At 39.7% G+C, this 21022-nt stretch overlaps 2 protein-coding genes across 11 annotated transcripts in view; one reads left to right on the forward strand and one right to left on the reverse strand.

Moving 5' to 3' along the window:
- Nucleotides 1-17131, reverse strand: part of BABAM2 (BRISC and BRCA1 A complex member 2) — a 405688-nt gene extending 388557 nt beyond the window's left edge. For 3 of the 7 annotated variants that reach the window (XM_072767925.1, XM_026016020.2, XM_026016025.2), the window contains exons 1-2: nt 16993-17131; nt 13277-13428 (exon numbers count right to left, since the gene is read on the reverse strand). In XM_072767925.1, the coding sequence (XP_072624026.1) occupies nt 13277-13404 (128 nt within the window). In that variant the 5' untranslated portion in view covers nt 13405-13428; nt 16993-17131. Of the gene's footprint in view, nt 1-13276; nt 13429-15232; nt 15365-16992 lie in introns of those variants that run through there. The other 4 variants (XM_072767923.1, XM_072767924.1, XM_026016023.2 and 1 more) reach the window with 2 other exon arrangements.
- RBKS (ribokinase) overlaps nt 16825-21022 on the forward strand; it is a 93877-nt gene continuing 89679 nt past the window's right edge. The window contains exon 1 of one of the 4 annotated variants that reach the window (XM_072767943.1): nt 16825-16988. Coding sequence is in view for 1 of the 4 variants with exons in the window: in XM_072767940.1 (XP_072624041.1) it covers nt 17499-17587 (89 nt within the window). In the remaining 3 variants the exon portion in view is untranslated. Of the gene's footprint in view, nt 16989-17347; nt 17588-21022 lie in introns of those variants that run through there. The other 3 variants (XM_072767942.1, XM_072767940.1, XM_072767941.1) reach the window with 3 other exon arrangements.

Raw genomic sequence — 21022 nt, forward strand, 5'->3', positions numbered from 1 at the left:
CCAGCAGATGCCCTGAAACCACAGATAGTACCAAACCCTATGTATATTCTTTTCTTTATATATATATGATAAAGTTTAATTTATAGTTTAATTTATAAGGTAAGTACTGTAAAAGATTAATAACAAAAACTAATTAGAAAAAGGAACTGTAACACATTCACATAAAAGTTATGCAAATGTGGTCTCTCTCTCTCTCAAATACCTTACCATACTGCACTCACCCTATTGCTTGTAATGATGTTAGATGATAAAATACCTACATGATGAGATGAAGTGAGGTGAACGAGGTAGGCATCACGAGGTAGCATTAGACTACTACTGATCTTCTAACGACATGTCAAGAGGAGGATCACCTGCTTCTGGACCATAGTTGACTGCAGGTAACTGAAACCATGGAAAGCAAAACCACATAAAAAAAAGAATACTGTACTCAAAACTACAAAACACTGCTGAAAAAAATTAAAGAAAACACAGGTAAATGGGAAGACATCCTGTGTTCATTGATGACTTAATACTGTTCAATGGTGATACCACCCAAAAGAGTCTATTGATTCAAAACAATCCCTATCAAAATCTCAACAACAAACTGCAGAAATAGAAAAAGCCATCCTAAAATTCATATGGAAGGTCAATGGATCCTGAATAGCCAAAACAATCTGTCAAAAGAAGAACAACGATGAAAGTCTCACACTTCCCGATATCAAAACCTACTACCAAAGCTAAAGTAATCAAAAGACTGTGGAATGGGCATAAAGACAGACCAACTGAATACAGAGCCCAGAAATAAATCTTCAAATATATGGTCAAATAATTTCAACAATAGTGCTAAAACCATTTAATGGAAGAAAAGACTATCTTCTCAACAAATACTGTTGTGAAAACTGGATATCCACATGGAAAAACTTTGAATTAAAAATTCAAAATGGACCAAAGACCTAACCAGAAGAGCTAAAATGATAAAGCTCTTAGAAGAAAACATAGGGGAAAAGCTTCACGACATTGGATTTGGCAATAATTTATTGGATATGACACCAAAGGGATAGGCAACAAAAACAAAATTAATAAGCTGGACTTCATCAAAAGTAAAAATATTGTGCATCAGAGGATATTATCAAAAGAATAAAAAGGCAACCCATGGAATGGGAAAAGATATTTTCAAATCATATATTTGATAAGGAATTGATTATCTAGACTATACAAAGAACTCCTACAACTCACTACCAACAACAACACAATTAAAAAATGGGCAAAGGACTCGAATAGACATTTCTCAAAAGCAGATATGCAAATGGTCACTAAGCACCTGAAGAGATGCTCAATGTCACTGGTCATTAGGAAAATGCAAAACCACAATAATACACCTCTTCACATCCATTAGGATAACTACAAATTTTTTTTTTATTTTAAAAACACAAAGAAAACGTTTAAAAACCAACAAGCATTGGTGAGAATGTGGAAAATCTGGAACCCTTGTGCATTACTGGTTGCAATATAAAATGATGCAGCCACTGAGGAAAATGCTATGGTGATTCCTCAAAAAATTAAACATAGAATTACCATATGATCTGGTAATTCTACTTCTGGGTATATGGCCAAAAGAACTGAAAACAAGGAGTCCAACAGATGTCTGGACACCTACCTTTTCAGCAATAGTCAAATGGTGCAAGCAACCCAAGTATCCATCAACGGGTAAATGGAAAAACAAAATGTGGTATATACATACAATAGAATATTATTCAGGGGCACCTGGGTGGCTCAGTGGTTGAGCGCCCGCCTTCTGCTCAGGTCATGATATCGGGGTCATATGCTTGCTTCTCTGTCTGTCTATGTCTCTGCCTCTCTCTGTGTGTGTATCTCATGAATAAATAAAATCTTTTTTAAAAAATGGAATATTGGGATGCCTGGGTGGCTCAGCAGTTGGGCGTCTGCCTTTGGCTCAGGGCCTAATCCTAGGGTCCAGGATCGAGTCCCACATTGGGCTCCTGCAGGGAGCCTGCTTCTCCCTCTGTCTGTGTCTCTGCCTCTCTCTCTCTGTCTCTTTCTCATGAACAAATAAATAAAATCTTTTAAAAAATAGAATATTATTCAGGCTTAAAAAGGAATGAAATGTTGACATATGCTACGACATGGCAAAACCTTAGAAACATTATGCTAAGTGAAATAAGCCAGTCATAAAGGAACAAATACTGCATAATTCACTTATACGAGGTACTTAAAGTAGTCAAGAAATAAAACAGTGATTTCCTTCCAGGACACCGAGGTAGCTCAGTGGTTGAGCATCTGCCTTGGGCTTAGGGTGTGATCCCGGTGTCCTAGGATGAGTCCCACGTCAGGCTCCCCAAAGGGAGCCTGCTTCTCCCTCTGCCTATGTCTCTGCCTCTATGTCTCTCATGAATAAATTTTAAAAAATAGTGATTTCCAGGGGTGCAGGGGTGGTGGAAAGGACAAACGGGGAGTTATTATTTAATGGCATAGAGTTTCAGTTTTGCAAGATTATAAAGATTCTAGAGATAAATGATGGTGATGGCTACACAACAACATGCATATACTTAATGCCATTGAACTGTACACATAAAAACGATGCACGTGGTAAATAATATGTATGTTTTACCATATTATAAGAAAAGTATGTGCTAAGCCCCAAAATGAATCTACATGTTAATAATTTACTGAAACACGAAATTTTTAAATTTTTTTTTAGATTAAAAAAGTCTAAGTAGTCCATAGATGGAAAAAACAATCATTGTGAGGGCATTGTCCCTACTTCACAGGAGAACTTCAAAACATTCTCCTAAACTTCCACTTGACTCAAGAGCTCTTATCGATAAATTGGCAAGAGCAAAGGTTGAGATGAAAACTATTTCAGAAAACAAAAAGGATACATTTTTCAAAAAGTCAAGAGAAGCAAGGCCAACGGGAAAAACAACTTTCATCACATGCCATCAGAAAGATAACCACATTACTCAGGAAATGGGGCCCTGAAAGGAAGATTACAAAACTATTTCTCAAGAATATGGCACCAGAAAGCAAGATTATTCAAGTATCATGGAAGTTAAAAAGGGGACTGTCTACATGGGCATAGAGGTCCTTTAACACATAAGTAAGAGCTCAGGATTAGTTAATTTGCAGTCTTGAAACAAACTTATTAACATGTGCTTATCAACATGAACTAAAAGAGCCCCGCTATTCTTCTAATCTTAAAGAGCTCTGTAAATTTGTCATTCTAATCAAACAGAAACCAGTCAAAAAACACCACCTTAAAATTGCATAGAATAGGGGAGACAAAAAATAACAGTACAGAGTGATTTTTGTTCCCTTGATTAGTACAAAGTAGAGCTAGGAATCAATTAAATGAATCTTCTATCTCCTTTCATTTACACATTAGACTGGCTACTTCCCTTCACCTCTTCCTCTCCCCAACTTCCATACCAAACAAAGTCATTCTGAAATGAAGTCACTGTAGGGCATGAAAAGTCCAAGATTCATAATCATCTAAAACTGCAAAGCCAGATCTCTCCCAGCATTCATCACTCTAGTCTCTGTGGGAAGACCGTGGAATCCTAGCACAAGTTCCTAAGGTCAATGATTTCAGAGTTTACTGACCAAAGGCCAATACCAACCCTTTGACTTTTTCCCCAAAAAAATCCTAACTACAAAATAAGTGAAATCTCTCTGAAATGTTAAAAGACCCATTAACTGTTTAATTAACATTATTGACATTACTACATTATACTATTATAATCAGAAGGCAGCTGGACAGGCAAGCTACCTGAGTTAAAGATCTAAGAGAAGAAAATACTATGCACTAGAGCATGAGGAATAGAGGAATTTATATTTCTCTGAGTTTAAAAAAAAAAAAAAGGAAGTAATTCCTGGAGGATAAACTGGATACTGTAATAGAAGACAAAATATCAACACTGTGCACTGTTCACTGTGTTTCTAGATGTTGTGGTGCCTAGATAAGCACCTCGAGCCCTAACCAAAATTCTGCCCTGTAGCATTCACAACCCCACCCATCCACTGCCCATACTAGCTCTCCACCCTCCAACAGAGCTCCCCACTTTAGTGGAGGCTAAAGACGCAGGTTTCTTCAACCCACTGTTGAAAACTGTTGCATGTCTCTGCTCAATAAAGCCAAGGTTCAATCTCTAATAACTATTGAAAAGAGAATCTGTCTGTTAAAAAAGAAGTTGACATTTCCAAGCCCATTCATTCTTCTACCTAATCAAAAATTTTTAAAGATTTTATTCATTTATTCATGAGAGACAGAGAGAGGCAGAGACATAGGCAGGTGCCCCTCTTCATCACTTCTACAGCAGGTGGATCTACTTTGAAATATTTGATTAGGGGTCACCTGGGTGGCTCAGTGGTTGAGCCTCTGCCTTTGGCTCAGGTCATGATCCCAGGGTCCTGGGATGGAATCCTACATCAGGCTCTCCGCAAGGAGCCTGCTTCTCCTGCTGTCTGTGTCTCTGCCTCTCTCTGTGTCTCTTATGAATATAAATACAATCTTTTTTAAAAAAAAATGAGCTGGTCAGTTCTGCTGGCCTCTCATTGGCTCATGCATGCAGCTGCATTCAGCAAATAGGTTGGCTTGGGGCCAAACTGAGCTGGGGCAGCTGGAGCACTAGCTATGAAGGCCAGTGTCTCTCAAGGAGACCAGAACCAAGAAGAAGAATACATCAAATACATCAGAAATCTTAAAATTTATATACTCTGACCCAAAAGTTAGAATTTTGCTGACACATAGGAATATACACATCCATACAGACACCTCTATTTTTTTATAGCCCCAGAAAAAAGATCTCCAGGTAATTAAACTGGCAATCATCTAATAAAAAGGCCAAGGTGCTATATGATCACACTACAGTGAAGCTCAGTAGTTAAGAAGTCCACCTATGCACAAAAAGCTTCAAGTTCACATTTTACATTCTCCCTCAATAGGCATAGACAGCCAAGAATCATCAGTTTGAGTAAAGTGACCAAAACAGAGAACACAGGATATAGAGAAAATCTTTTAAAACCAGAGTCAATTATACCTCAATTTTAAAAACAAACACTTCTTAATATCCTCACAGAGAAGAGGAGGCACTGCATCCATGAAACTACAACAATATATATGTTGAGGGTCCCCAATATTACAGACCAAGGCCTTCCAAATTTGAAGGGAAGATAATTTGCAACCTAGACTTTTATACCTGCCCAAATTATCAATCAAGTTTAAAAGTAGAATAAACACATTTCAGACTTTGAGGAATTCAAAAAATAAATCTTCTCTTTTCCCTTTCTTGGGATACTACTGGAGTGCATGTTCCAATAAAGCAAGAGGGAAAAACAAGAAAGCAAGACATGAGATTAAACAGAGGAAAGAGGCAAAAGACAACCTACAATGATAACTGCATGGCAGACACAGACAATAATCAATCCAAATAAAAGAAGTTCCTCCACCCATCTTTCCCATCTCAGTTGACTGCCTAACCATCCTACCCACTTGCTCAAGTTAAGAAGAAAGAAGTCATTCTTGATTCTCTCTCAAACCCCAAATTCAATATCCTCATGTTTTTACCTTCTAACTAGTTTATATTCACCTCCTTCCACCTCCATTGCCCCCATAATATTCTAAGACGCCATCATCTGTCACATGGCCTAATGTTCAAATGGACACCTAACTAATCTACCTTATCCTGCACAAGCCTCTTTCTATATAACAACCATGATTTTTTTAATATAAATTAGATCAAGTCATTCTGCTTAAAATCTTTCAATAACTCCTCATTCCATCCAGAATAAAACCCAAATTTCCTAATATAGCCCACCAGGCTCTGCATAATCTGGCCCCTGACTATCTTTAGAATCTCATTTCCCTCTCACGGTCTCTCACTACATTCCAACACTCAGTGGCCTTGCAGATCCTTGAACATGTAAAGCTTTCTCCTGCCTTTACACATAGTATTATTCCCTTTTTTACATCAATTTTCCCAGCTCTTCACATTGAATTATTCTCATCTTTCATGATTCAACTTAAATGTCATTTTCTCAGAGAGCTTTCCTGACCATTAATTCTCAATTAGTCCTTCATCAGGTCAGTTTCCCTTCATTTCCTTTTCTCAATGAGTTAAAAAGAAGAGTTTTTAACTGAATTTGCAGATGTCCTAATAAGATGGTTATGCAACTATTTAAATGAGGTTATCAAAAAGTACCAAAGGGGTGCCTGGGTGGCTCAGTCAGTTAAGCAAGCATCTGCCTTTGGCTCAGGTCATGATCCCAGGGTCCTAGGATTGGGCCTCCTTTCTCCCTCTGCCTCTTCCTGCCACACCCCCAGCTTGCACTCTGTCAAATAAATAAAATCTTAAAAAAAAAAAAAAATATATATATATATATATATATATATATACATATATATATATATGTAGAATATATGGGTAAGTGAGACAATTTTTAAGAATCAAAACAAGATGGATGAATTTTCCTATATTATGCCATAGCATAAAGTTGTAATAGTTAAGACAGTGTGCAACTGGCATAAGGACAATGAGGCTGACAGATCAAACAGAAACAGATCCACATATGACATAAACTTGACACGAGAGGTAGCATTGCAGATCCACAGGCAAAGGATGACCTTTTCAATAAATGATGGTAGGACAACCAGTGATCTGTACGAAGAAAAAAACTATATCCCTATCTCACAACATATGTTATAGAAAAAAATTTCTTTTTTTTTTTAATTTATTTATTTATTCAGAGAGAGCGAGAGGCAGAGACTCAGGCAGAGGGAGAAGCAGGCTCCATGCAGGAAGCCCAACGTGGGACTTGACCCAAGGTCTCCAGGATCACACCCCGGGGCTGCAGGCGGCGCTAAACCGCTGTGCCACCGGGGCTGCCCTAGAAAAACTTTCTATTTGAAAACCAAAAAAGGAAAACTTTAAAATCCTTACAGGAAGATAGATATATGACTTTTGTGTCAGAATTTCTTGAAAAGCTCCCTCTCTCTCACAAACACACACACATACACACACACACACACACACACACACAGTGTAAATCTAAAAACAGAAATACTTTAAAAAAATTAAAAACTAAAAAAAATTTTTTAAAATAAAAAAATAATAATAAATAAATAATAAAATAAAAAATAAAAATTTAAAAAATAAAAAATAAAATAAAATAAATAATAAATAATAAAAACGAAAACACTAATATATTTGACTTCATTAAAATTAAAAATTCTGGGCAAAAGTAGCATCAAATTAAGATGCTAAAAAATAAATAAAAAATAAATAAAAATTAAGATGCTATACACCACAGACTGAATGCAGATATTTGTAATACAAACAACTGCTAGTTATATGTATAAAAAGCTAGTTTCCAAAATACATAAAGAATGATTTAAAATCTATACAAAACTACAAACAACCCACTTAAAAGATGGGCAAAGGATATTCCTAAAAGAAGAACCCTGAATAGGTGATAAAGATTTGAAAGATTCTTCACTACACTAGTAATCAGGGAAATACAACTTAAAAACATAATGAGATTCTATTTTATACCCATCAGATTGGCAAAAATTTAAGTCTGACAACACAGAGTACTGTTAAGACTACAGAACAATGGGAACTCTTATTCATTCCTGGTGGAAGGAAATTGATAAAATGTAGCAATATCTAAATAAACTAGAAGATGCTTATATCATAAGAACCTGCAATTTTATTCCAGGAATATATTCTAGAGGGTGAGCTTTCAAACTTTTTTTCCACTTCCAATTTTTTTTTTCCGCTTTCAAAATTTTTTATCATGACACACATATTTGACATTCTAACCCAGTACATACATACTTACTTAACTGAAAGCAAAATTCACAAAACAGTGCTTATTTTTATTATGTGTTTTATATTCTGATAGTTTCCATACTATTCTCATTCATTTTTAAAATGTTGGAGTGACTCACTCCATTGATTATATAACTACCAATGGATAAACCCACCCAGTTCAAAAACCCATGCCTCAGAAAATATTCTCATATATATTTTTTTCTTATACAAAGGTGAGAGAATGTTCATTATGGCATTTTTTGTCAAAAGAAAAGGTATAAATCAATCAGTAGGAGAGCGAATAAAAAATTGGAGGTGTAGGGACGCCTGGCTGGCTCGGGACGCCTGGGTGGTTCAGCAGTTGAGCATCTGCCTTCAGCCCAGGATATGAACCTGGAGACCCAGGATCAAATCCCACGTCGGGCTCCCTGCATGGAGCCTGCTTCTCCCTCTGCCTGTGGTCTCTGCCTCTCTCTCTCTCTCTCTCTCTCTCTGTCTCTCATGAATAAATAAATAAAATCTTTTAAAAAAAAAATTGGAGGTATATTCATACAATGGAATATGACACAGCAATGCAAACCAAAGAACTTGAACCATAAGTATTAACATAAGTAAATCTCAAGAACTTCCTACTAAGCAAAACAAGCAAGCTGTAGAAGAATACACACACACACACACACACACACACACACACATTGGATGATATCATTTGTATAAACTTTTTAAACATGCAAAATAATACTATGTATGGTTTAGGGATATATTTTTATATAATGAGTACAGAAGGTATAAAGATACACATAGGAGAAAAGGAAAAAGATCACAGAAAAGAAAGTGAAATGGAAAAGCCCAGTGAGGGGCATCTGGGTAGCTCAGTGATTGAGCATCTGCCTTTTGCTCCGGTAGGGATCCCAGGGTCCTGGGATCGAGTCCCACATCAGGCTCCCTGCGGGGAACCTGATTCTCCCTCTACCTATGTCTCTGCCTTTTTCTGTGTCTCTCATAAATAAAAACTTTTTAATCTAAAAATTTTAATTTGTTAAATGTTTTTAAATTTAAAACTTTTTTAAAACCTAAGGAAAAAAAAAGCCCAGTAAACAACTAGATAGTAAATGTTTAAAAGTTGCCCATCTTCAAAATTAAACTACTGCCTCCTGGGGCAGCAGCTTCCTTCCAGGCACAAAGCTAATAAAGGCTGAGCCCGCCAGAGGGACCAACACACCAAAGAGAGATCAGTATTCAAAGTTTGCAGCGTTCATCTTTTAAAACTGTTCTATTTAGTAACCAAGTACACTGAGTATCTATTTTTAATTAAGTAATGAAATTCAGAACATGAACAAAAAATGCAACAGGTAGTTGTGGGCGGATGAGATGTCATAGCAGATGCCCCAAACACAGCCATGTGCCAGTAAGGTTGAGTCACTGTGATACGCTGAAAAAAGATAATAAGTCTTGGCTGCCACAGGTTGCAGTAAGCCCTCTGCTTTCTTCTCTTATATTTGCCAGGCACCATTCCAGAACACTGAACATTTAGACATCTTTGAGATTACTATATCACTAAAAATGACAAAAATATGGCATCTTACAAATAGCACATGCTTGTGATCCAATTAACACAGACCAAAAAGCTAATAAACAGTCAGTAGCCTCATGGAATAATTCCCTAAAATAAAAATTTGGCCCCTCTATCTCAAAGACTAAAACCCAGTACTGTAATACACTTCACTATAATTTCAAAAATATCACTTCTTTTGTCAAGGAATGACATTTTAAAGGATGATGGATAATAAAATTTAAGCAATAAACTACCAGACCAATAGACAGATTTCCAAGCCAGAAGTCCAAACTACTATGATCCCCAAACCAGGCAACTTCTCTAGGAAAACATCTTATCTATTCATCATTCAAACCCTACTTGCTACACTATCTGTGAAAGGTACCATAGCCAACCTTAAGGATGCCTAAAAATAAATTAAATAAGAATCCTGTCCTTAACATCGTGACAGTCTAGCAATGGAGATTAGAAGCACACACACACACACACACACACACACACACACATACATAGATGTACATAAGGTAGAAAGATTTAGGTGCCATCAGAAAAATAAAGATGAGTTGCTATTTAAAAAAAAAAATCTATTGAAAAGATTCTTACCTATCTATTACTCCTATGAGTAGATCTAGAATATAGATCCTCAGACCTCATCGCTTTAAGGGCAAGGAGCCATATATAAAAATAAGACTAATTCTGTGTATGCTGTGCCCTATAAGGTATGCCCCTTCAAGTTCACAGAAATCACAAATGTGCACCCTGTTTCTTGCAATCATGAGTGCTTCTTCTTTTAGAAGAAAGGGAAATGCCAGAAGTGACACACTAAAAAGGAGCCATTCTGTTCCCAAACCCCACCACTATTTTGCTATAGAAACTTGAGGAATGCACACTTTGCCTGATGGAAGGATTGAAGAAAGAATTGTTAATGAGATTTCAAAGAACTTTCACGAATCTTTCAGACAAGCACAACATAAAAGGCATCACTAATGCTCTAGATTAATAACGTCTTACGCATAGCAACTTTGTTAATGTAGGTAGAGGTATTTGCATTCCTTTTTTAAATCTAAAGAAAGCAAATTCCATAAACACTAAATGCCATTAGGGCCACTTCAAATATTTTTCACAGAGCTAGTCAAGACCGGGCTAGCTCTAGTGGATTCATTTGAAATGTATCATCAGATTCACTATTTGCACTTAAGCACTCAACTAATCATTTAGGAATTGGAGGACACTGGAGAAGGAGTCTGCAGAAAAGAAGTAAGGTGACCTCATGTTGATGAACCCAACTGTTCTCTCAGGATACAGACAGAAGGAGTAAGGAGTTCAGATGACATCATCTTACATAAGCCAGTCCCCAGTCCTCTGGCGATCAGTCCACTCATGTCCTTGCCATCTTTTAAAAAAAAAAATGTTTGTGACAAACTAAAGAAGACCTAATTCCATGTCCTATCCATTTGGGACAGTGGACATCCCTGTTTCATGGGTTTGGCTTCTTTTGAGGACAGCTTCTCTAAGCTATAATCCACATACCAAAAAACCACCCTTGTAGGTGCACAGTTCAGTCATCTTTCATATATCTTCAGAATTGTATAACCATCACCATTATTTACTTTTAGAACACTTTTGTCGCTTCCAAAAGAAACCCCTCACCCACTGATTAAATTAAAGATGATGCCAGATCTTTTTTTTTAATATTTTATTTATTTATTCATGAGAGACACAGAAAGAGAGAGAGAGAGGGGCAGAGCCCCAGGCAGAGGGAGAAGCAGGCTTCCTGCAAGGAGCCCAAAGTGAGACTCGATTCCAGATCCCAGGATCCCACCCTGAACCGAAGGCAGAGCTTAACTGCTGAGCCACCCTGAACCGAAGGCAGAGCTTAACTGCTGAGCCACCCAGGCAAGCGTCCCAATGCCAGATCTTTTAAAAAGTATCCTACTTTCCAGGGGGATCCCTGGGTGGCTCAGTGGTTTAGCACCTGCCTTCAGCCCAGAGCATGATCTTGGGGTCCCAGAATCAAGTCCCACATCGGGCTCCCTGGATAGAGCCTGCTTCTCCCTCTACCTGTGTCTCTGCCTCTCTCTCTCCCTCTCTCTCATGAATAAATAAAATCTTAAAAAAAAAAAAAAAGTGGGATCCCTGGGTGGCGCAGCGGTTTGGCGCCTGCCTTTGGCCCAGGGTGCGATCCTAGAGACCCGGGATCGAATCCCACATCGGGCTCCCGGTGCATGGAGCCTGCTTCTCCCTCTCCCTCTGCCTCTCTCTCTCTCTCTCTCTCTATCATAAAAAAAAAAAAAAAAAAAAAAAAAAAAAGTATCCTACTTTGCAATAAAATATCCAACTTAGTCTTCTTTATCTTACTGCTGAAGAAAGTGTATATCCTCATATCCAAGTCTTCAGCTCAGTCAAAAAATAGCTAGATGTATAGAGGCAAAAGAGCCTAAAAGAGAAGCTAAAAGAGAATCAAGAATGCAAAATATTTCTAGTAAGAAAGTGCTCAAAAGCTGATGGGGTTATGTCAGAAAAACACAAATGCCAATTTGACAGAGCTCCCATTAACAAAGCTAGAACAACTGAGCAAAAATATAAATGAAGACAGTTTTGGATGATAACTCACAGACTAAAAAAACAGCTAAATTTTCACACTGACATAAATAAATAAGTGACTGAGAGAGAAAGGATAGCACTTCTTTACAGTAGAATTCAAATTAAAAAATGTGAGGGGAGTCTAAGAAAATCACTTAGACCAGCACCATAATAATAACATTTCCAGGCTAGAACCATCCATGGGCACTGAAATTAGTGGACAAAAGTACAAAGAGGAAGGGAACATCTATGCTGAATCACTCCACAAGATATTTACCAATGACAAAGGGAAGATTAAGCTAACTCCAGAGTGGAGAAACTTGGTGGACACCATCTTACCTGAGTAGTCAAAGTTCACATTCCCATTAACACACATATGAACATTACGTACTCCCTGACCTAAGGCACTGAAAACGATACAGCATCAATTCTGTAGTACTCTTGGGGGGTAGGGGGATGCAATTCTCACTATAATAAAGGGAAAACAGTAGATAAACCCATACTGAGCAACATTTTACAAAATAACCAGTGCTATTTTCAGAGGTGTCAAAATCATAAAAGAGAAAGAAAGACAGGAACAGTCATAGGTCAAGAAGACCAAGAAGATATGATGGCTAAATTCAGGCTGTATTCTGGATTAGATCCTAGACCAAGAAAAGGACATGCATGAGTGGGAAAAGTGGCAAAATTCAAACAAGGCCCATAGAACAATTAACAGTATGCAACAGTAATGCTGCATTACGGCAACATTAATTTTCTGTAATATTTTATAAATTTTCTGTAACTATTTATTATGAAATAAAAAGTTAGGGCTTTTTAATGCAGCATTTCCAGGTGTGAGAGTATGTTCCAACCTCATTGTGAAAAATGACTTCTTCTGGCTAGCTATTATAATTTTCCTATCAGGAGAGATTACCAAATAATATCAGATTCAGAATTCCAAAACCCAACTCTTTTAGTACATGCTGGACTGCAGCAAACATAACAAGAACACAAATCAATGAATGGAAAACATACTTGCTAAAAACCACATGGCACACTGTTAACAAAGAGACACACCAAAAAAAAAAAAAAAAAACAGAGAGAGAGAGAAAGAGAGTGAGACAAACATTGTGATTATAAAGCAATGGCCCACAACACAAATAAAACAACTTGAAACACAAAACATCAAGTACTGGACAAAACCAATTGCATCAACATGTGATGAGATCATGACTTGATGAATTTCTATGGTGTTCAATTTTTATGAATCTGGTAAGAAAAGTTTATTATTAGGTAAAGGCTAGATTGGGCCTGATCCATCAGTTGAGTTAGTTCTGGTACATACCCAGACTTCAGGTCAGTTATCCTCAAACAGTTTGTAGCATCCAGCCCCACTTTTCCATTGCGGACCACGCTAGATATGAATGGGGAGAGCATTGGAGAAATTCTGTTCAAGGCCACTTCTGGGGACATTTTAGCTTGACTTGCAAATCACCACTGGAAACAGAAGAAAAGAATGGTGGTCAGAGTATTCAAAGGAACTAGATAAAACAACTGTCCTGAAAACTGGCACAGCACATGGAAGTTTCTCTTGCACAAACAAACACTGCATATCTTATCTTGGAGTGGCCTTTTCCAATGACCCTCCAGAAGAAACCAAACCTCTGTTGCTTACCTCATTAGGACAGAGACTATACCAATGCTTTTCAGAGAAAAGAGAAAAGCAGCAACCCTCAAATCCAGTTCCATCCTACTTTCCAAAGCTGACTGTTACGCTGCCCCACACTGCTTAAAGTTGCCCTGCTCTATTCTACAACCCGCAGCTTCCTGCTTTGATTGAGGCCCTAAGAAGCCTTTGCTAACAATCCTCTCCCCAACGCACAAGATGTACACACCATTAAGTCAGGAACCACTCCCTTGGCGTCCCCACAGGAAGGAGTTGATTGATAATACTGTATAAAATTCTAGAAAAAGCATAACCCACTTAAAATTGTTACTTCCTAAAAATTATTTATTTCTGATACACTATCCTTCCACAGTGTGCTATACTGACCTGCTTTGTGATCTCTCCCAGGAAAGGACTCTGTCCTGAATCCCTAGTGTTTAACAAAAGTACCTGGCACAGGCTAAGCACCCAATAAAAATCTTTTAATATATAAATAAATAAAGAGACAAAAGCTAGAGAAATATTGAGGTGTGGAGAGAAGATAATATGCCTTTAAAAAACCTGGTCAAAGAAAATGTATCTCAGGAACATATGTAGTAAAAAAAAAAAAAACTATTTAAAATCATGAAAATATATACTTATCCTGATATTGAGTAACACAAACTAACATGGATCTAAAAATCATTGACTTTCAGGCACTAAAAAGTCCTTACACTTGAAAATACAGAAGTAAAACCAATAAAGCATATGTAAATTATTTGGAAACCCATGGGGCTAAGGGAAGGAAAGAATGAATTCCTCTAAACAGACTTCTAAATGAAAACCTCTACTTTCAGAGGTGAACAAGTCCATTTTAATAATCACTTCCTTCTTCAATCTGAAAGGATAATCTCGCATCAAAAGCAAATTAATTTCTTACAACTACAAGGAAATGATGTTCTGGTTCTAGTTTTCATGTATTTTACCATATGAGGACTTATAGGTTTCTGCCAAAATAAATGTTGAAAACCAGTACTTGCTTAAATCACTTCAGACAGTAATAAAGGGAAGGACTGCAGTGATCTTTCAAAAAATAACTTGGTGGGGATCCTGGGTGGCTCAGCAGTTTAGCACCTGCCTTCGGCCCAGGGTATGATCCTGGAGTCCTGGGATCGAGTCCCACATCTGGCTTCCGGCACGGAGCCTGTTTCTCCCTCTGCCTATGTCTCTGCCTCTCTCTCTCTGTCTCTCTCTCTCTCATGAATAAATAAAATCTTATAAATAAATAAATAACTTGGTGACCTGATATAGTGATGACAACCAGAAGTACCTTTGAGGCAGTAAAAGCTTTATATTCAGTACTCAAATCATCCTTTCTGCAAATATAAAACAAACTCTTCTTCCAGCCATTTAACAGATGACCTCCCTTCACCACTCCATCGTCACTACAAAGTAAGAATAAACACCCAGTGCACTATATTATCAATCATAAAAATCACGTTGTACATTTTTATAATACAACCACTTGTAAAGACCCGCCAAATACATCATCACAGTTAATCGTCACAATCCTGGACAGTAAGGCAAGTATTAGAATTCGCACACCACAGATGATAGGGATAACTTGTGTAATTTGTCTTTGAACAGTATACTAACCCATATTATCATTTTGAAGCTTATTTCTTTCCTATTCTGCAACATTTCCACTCTTATTTCTATCCATTGATGTCACAGTTCTTGAAAAGATGCTTATATAGATCATATGCAAAACAGAGAAATACTCATCTGGAAAAAAAACAAAAGGATCTCACCTACATTACAAAATTATTCTTCCATGCTTTTTCCCATAATACCTATCATTATTTTACCTCTCATTTCTATGAAAAATGGAAACAGAATCAACACATCTGAAAAATATACTGAGTATCAGGCCCTATATTTCCCATCTCCACCAGTAACTTCATTTACTTACCCCCAACAACCCTGTTCTCTATTACTGTCCCCATTTCACAGACAGGAAAACTAAAGCTAAAAAAAAAAAAAAGGAAAACTAAAGCTCAACAAGAGTAGTAACTTGCTCAAAGTCACAAAAGTAGCAAGCATAAAGATCAGAATTTAAATACAGATGTCCCTCAAAGTCCACATGCATAGTGGACTCACATAAGCATGTTTAATTGCAATCACCAAAGAGAAAAGCATCAAAGTTATCTAATTGTACACCTTATAAAATTGGAACAGACAAAAGGTCATGAATTTGAATTAATGGTTGTTTGACCACTAGAAACACATTTGACTACAGCTGGTCTGCTGCCAAAGCTGGCCTGAGTGATTCACCAGTCAAATGCTACAGGGAAGAGACCTGTACCAAAAGCCAAACTATACTTACTTAAGGTGACAACAACCCATCCCAACTCAGCTAATCTCATGACCTTAGACTAACGCCTGAAGGAATGATTTTTTTTTGTTTCAGAACAACTACAATACTATTTTCTGACAATGCAAGACTTCCTGCAGCGTTAAAATCTGTTTCAACCACAGGTGTAGTGACTTCTCTAAGACAGAGGGGAAACAAATGCTCCAAAACCAGAAGTCACCAAATAGCCAGAGATGATAGTTTGGGTGTGATCCTTTTGAGCCAGGGACATGGACGGGGAACCATCCCCAATAGTGGATTTTACACATTACATTCCTACAACAGATCCCAGCTATGCACAAATTTACAGTGGCCACCTTCCCTAAATGCTACTTGTGCAATTTGTACTTCCTTATTTTGACGTATTACAGAAGGAAAATGCAGAAAGACAACTTTTACAGGGTCTGCTGCTCAAAATAAGGTCACCTAAGGTCCTCGGATGGGCAGCCTGGGGACTACAAAGACGTCTAAGGCATCGTCCACTATCGCGCAATTAAGATAGGATGACAAACACGGAAACATGTGCCCTGCTGACGTCATGGAACGGAAAGGGGTGGCGTCCCGCTGCGTCACCTCAACGTCATACAGCGCACGAGGGAAGTTAAGCAGGGAAGCTATTTCTCCAGGGGCAACATTCAAGAAAAACAAGTAGGCTCAGACCCAAGGAATGACCACCCCTCTCTAGGGGCCATCTATAAAGGGATACTCTCCCTTTTCCCAAACTGTATGATCCCCTCGTCGGGCGGGCAGGAGAAAGGAGTCTGAGGTTAACGAGGGAGCGGGGGTGGGGAGGGGGGCGGGCTAGATATGCCAAAAGCAGCCTGTGGCCTTGGGGGCTGGTTCTTGCGGGGACCAGCGTGATGGGGATGAGCAGGGCATCTTTAGAACGGGGGCCTTCTCTATAGGAAGAGGCGGCGAGCCCTGGGCATACTTAAATCACGGTCCTCGGGCCACCTGTGCGACTCGGCATCCAACCTCCCCGCACCAGCCCCAGTCCAGGTACCTGGAACTTAGTCCGATCGGTAACCGGCGACTACGTGGGGTACAGGTTACCCGAGCGCGCCCCCGACTGACGCACCGACCTGCGCGCGCACCGCGAGCCGGATGCGTGCGCGGCCCCGGACGTCCCGCCCCGCCCGCCCCGCCCCCTCTGCGGCCCCGGAGCGGGCGGCGTGCGCGCCCCCGGACGCGCCGAGCCGGGCGCTCGGAAAGGCGTCCCCGCAGTGCCTGAAGGGCCCTTCCTGCGCCCCGGCCTCGCGGGCGGCGAGCGGCGTGGGGTCTGGAGCCGTCAGGAGGGCTCTGTAACGGGAGGTGGTGCGGGGAGACCGTCCCGGGAAGAACAGAGGGAGGTTGGGGGCGGGGCTGTTTCGGGCAGTCAGGTGGGCGACCCGCAGGGCCGTCGGGAAGGCCCGCGCGTCGGTAGGGAGCGTCGCAGCGGCGTTGCTGGGTGCGGGGTCGGGCAGAGGGCAAAGGTCAGTCCCTGGGGGTGAAGAGCGCCTCGTTAGGGCCATGGCGGCGGCTGGGGATCCCGGCCAGCAGTGGGCGGAGGAGGTGGCGGCGGTGGTAGTGGTGGGCTCCTGCATGACCGACCTGGTCAGGTTAGTGCGGCTCTGAACGCCGAGCCCGCGGTCGCGGGAGGGGGTATGGGGGGGGGGGGGGCGGGCTGTGCTGGGCGCCTGGGCTTTGGCGATGGAGGGTGCCCGCTTCTGGGGTGAGCTAGGGGTCTCCCGAGCCCGCAGCCTGCCTCTCTGGCAGTTTGAGTTTGTCAAGGTACCTGAAGTCAGGGATCGCAGAGGCCAGGGTGTATGGAAAGCTCTTACTGTTGCTAGAAGCGCCTGCAAAGACCCCGCCCTCCCGTGGTCTTGAGCAGTCAGCTGAACCTGTCCCCTGACTTAGCCTGAGTAACTTTGGGGCAAGTCATTCCATCTCTTGGGACGTGCCTACCTCTCAGGGTTGTTGTGAGGATCCAGTGGAGGAAAGTGACATGAACCAGGTTGGATACTATTCATCTGAACCTGGATGTATAGACCAGAGGTCCTATTGACTGTTGGCATTCCCGCAATAGTTCGTATTTACACCTTTTCAGTATTAAATGTATCAGCATATGCGTTATCTTAAGGCAACCTGAGTGTGAATCGAAATAAAAAGCCCATAAACACAATGCTTACAACCATAAAAAAAAAAAAATCAAATAATGAAAATATGCCAAGTGAAAATAGGTTAGATGGTGAGATCCTCCTACTAATTTTTCTTTTCTTTTTTTTTTTTTTTTTATAATGAAAATGGCAGAGTACCTGGCTGGCTCGGTAGGTAGAGCACATGACTCTTGATCTTGGGGTTGTGAGTTCAAGCCCCACATTGGGCTTAGAGGCTAGTCAAGAAAAAAAAAAAGAAAAGAAAGAGCGAGAAAAGAAAAGAAAAGAAAAGAAAAGAAAAGAAAGAAAGAAAGAAAGAAAGAAAGAAAGAAAGAAAGAAAAGGATTTTCTGTTTATAAAAAGTAATATAGGGCAGCCCAGGTGGCTCAGCGGTTTAGCACCTGCCTTCGGCCCAGGGCATGATCCTGGAGACCCCGGGATCGAGTCCCACGTCGGGCTCCCTGCATGGATCCTCCTTCTCCCTCTGCCTGTGTCTCTGCCTCTCTCTGTGTCTCTCTCATGAATAAACAAATAAAATCTTAAATATATATATATATATATTATATATTCATTGTAAAAAGAAATCAGATACTCCAAGAAAATTCTACCATTTAGATTGCTTCTGTTTAATATTTTTATGAATGGCTTTTCAGATATGCTATATTTACATTATAAAACTTAAAAATGGTCAGGCATACTACAGGAAGACCTCATCTGTCCTGAAACCTACCTTGCCTTTCCAAAGGATAGAAGAGAGCCTGGAAATAAATAAAAAGGCCTTTGGAAAATCAAGTCAGTTGCCAAATCTCTGCACCACCTATGTTTTACTTAGAAAATAGTTCTAAGGGTCTGTATGTAACCAATTTAGTCTTAACACTGCTTAAAATGTTTATAAGCTAGGTTATCAAATTTCCAGACCAAGAGTGGAAAGGGGGAGAGACTGGTAGAGGCAGGTATGACGATTGCCAAAAAAACATACTTTTATAGGTGCAGTGGCAAAAGAGTCAGCTAAACAATTTTCCCCTGCACTGTACTGAATAAGTGTCAGGGTTAAAATTCAGAATCACTTTCTTCTTAAAGTCGGAGCTCTCTGTGAAGCTCGACCATCAGACATTAAGGATAGTTATACTTTTAAAATGAATACTCTTCATACTTTGAGGAGGGCGGGGTATCAAAAATTCATGTAGCATCTATTGGAATTTTGAAATCTTATTTAAGAGCTAGAGGAATTTGGGGTTCCTGGATGGCTCAGTTGGTGATTCATCCAACTCTTGATTTCAGGTCAGGTCATAATCTCAAGGTCATGAGCCCAGAGGGACTCTGCACTGGCCTGAAGTCTGCTTAAGATTCTCCCTCTGCTCCTGCCCCTCTGCTCCTCCTCCCCCTCCCCTACCTCGCTTAAAAAAAAAATAAGAATTTAGAAAATTTTTTTTATCCCAGCCCTTCATTCATAAAGGAATAAACTCTTATGTTGTATATAACCTTTCTAATACCTCTTCTCTCCCCATTTTCCCCTTGTAAAATAACCAGGTTTCTACTCCTCATAAATTACTAGCAAAAACTTTACTCCCTTAGAGACTGTTTCACGGCTTTTCTGCACACTTCTTATGGTTGCTGATTACTCCTGCCTCTGAAGACCTTTACAAAATACCTGAGTATGGAATTTGTATTTAAAACCCTACATGGGGATCCCTGGGTGGCTCAGCGGTTTGGTGCCTGCCTTAGGCCCAGGGCGTAATCCTGGAGTCCCGGGATGGAGTCCCACGTCTGCCTCCCTGCATGGAGTCTGCTTCTCCCTCTGTGTCTCTGCCTCTCTCTCTGTGTCTCTCATGAATAAATAAATAAAATCTTTAAAAAATAAAAATAAAAAATAAATAGAACTCTACATGGGTGATAAATGTGGGTCCAGCTTTGCTAGTTATGGTACATACTATGATCCTGTTAGTTTTCTCTTGCTGCTATAACAAATTGACACAAACTTAGTGGCTTAAATGTTACAAATTTAATACAGTTCTGGAGGTCAGAAGTCTGACACAGATCTCACTGAGCTAAAATCAAGGTGTCTACAGGCTGCTTTCCTTCCTGGAGGCTCTAAGGGAAATCTGTTTTCTTGCCTTTTCCAGCTTCTAGAGGCTGCCCACAGTCCTTGGCTCATGGCCGCATCCTCACCTTTAAAGTCAGAATGTCTGTTAAGTCTTCCTCACATGACATCACTCTAATGCGCACTTTCTGCCTTCCTCTTCTACGTTATAAGAACCCTTGTGATTATATTGGGCCCAAATGGATAATTCAGGGTAATATGCTTATTTAAAGTTAGCTTATTAACCTTAATTTCCCTTGCCATGTAATGTAACATTCACAAGTTCTGGGAGTCAGGATGTGGACATCTTTGGCGCCAGGAGGAAGAGACTGGGGGGACCTTACTCTACCTACCACAGTGATTAAAGCTTAAAGTCAAAAAAATCTTAACAATACTTAGAGCTTAGGGGATCACTGAAGCCCATCTGTCCATTCTCCACATTTTACAGTTGAGGAAACTAAGAGACGTTAGATTACTCACCCTAATTCACACAGCCAGTTGGTAGCACAGTGAAAGCTGGAACCCACATTTCCCAAGCTTTATCTTTCCATTATATCATTCTACCTCTAACTCTTGCTGGTTTTTATTGGCCTTTTCTTCTGCAGTTCGTTTGAAAGCTTGTAGTGTTTGCATTCATTGTTTGTAAGCTGATCAAGAACAACAACTAAGGATTTATAATTTTCAAGCCTAAGATGGTATCTTCATGACTGTCTCTTACTTAATTTCTTAGTTTAACTGGAGCCAACCTGGACACTTGTGCCTTTATTCTGTAATCACTTGAGAAATAAAACTACTTCAGTAACTAAGCCCACTTGGAC

The sequence above is a fragment of the Vulpes vulpes genome, chromosome 8 (assembly GCF_048418805.1).
Source record: "Vulpes vulpes isolate BD-2025 chromosome 8, VulVul3, whole genome shotgun sequence".
Classification (NCBI taxonomy): domain Eukaryota; kingdom Metazoa; phylum Chordata; class Mammalia; order Carnivora; family Canidae; genus Vulpes; species Vulpes vulpes.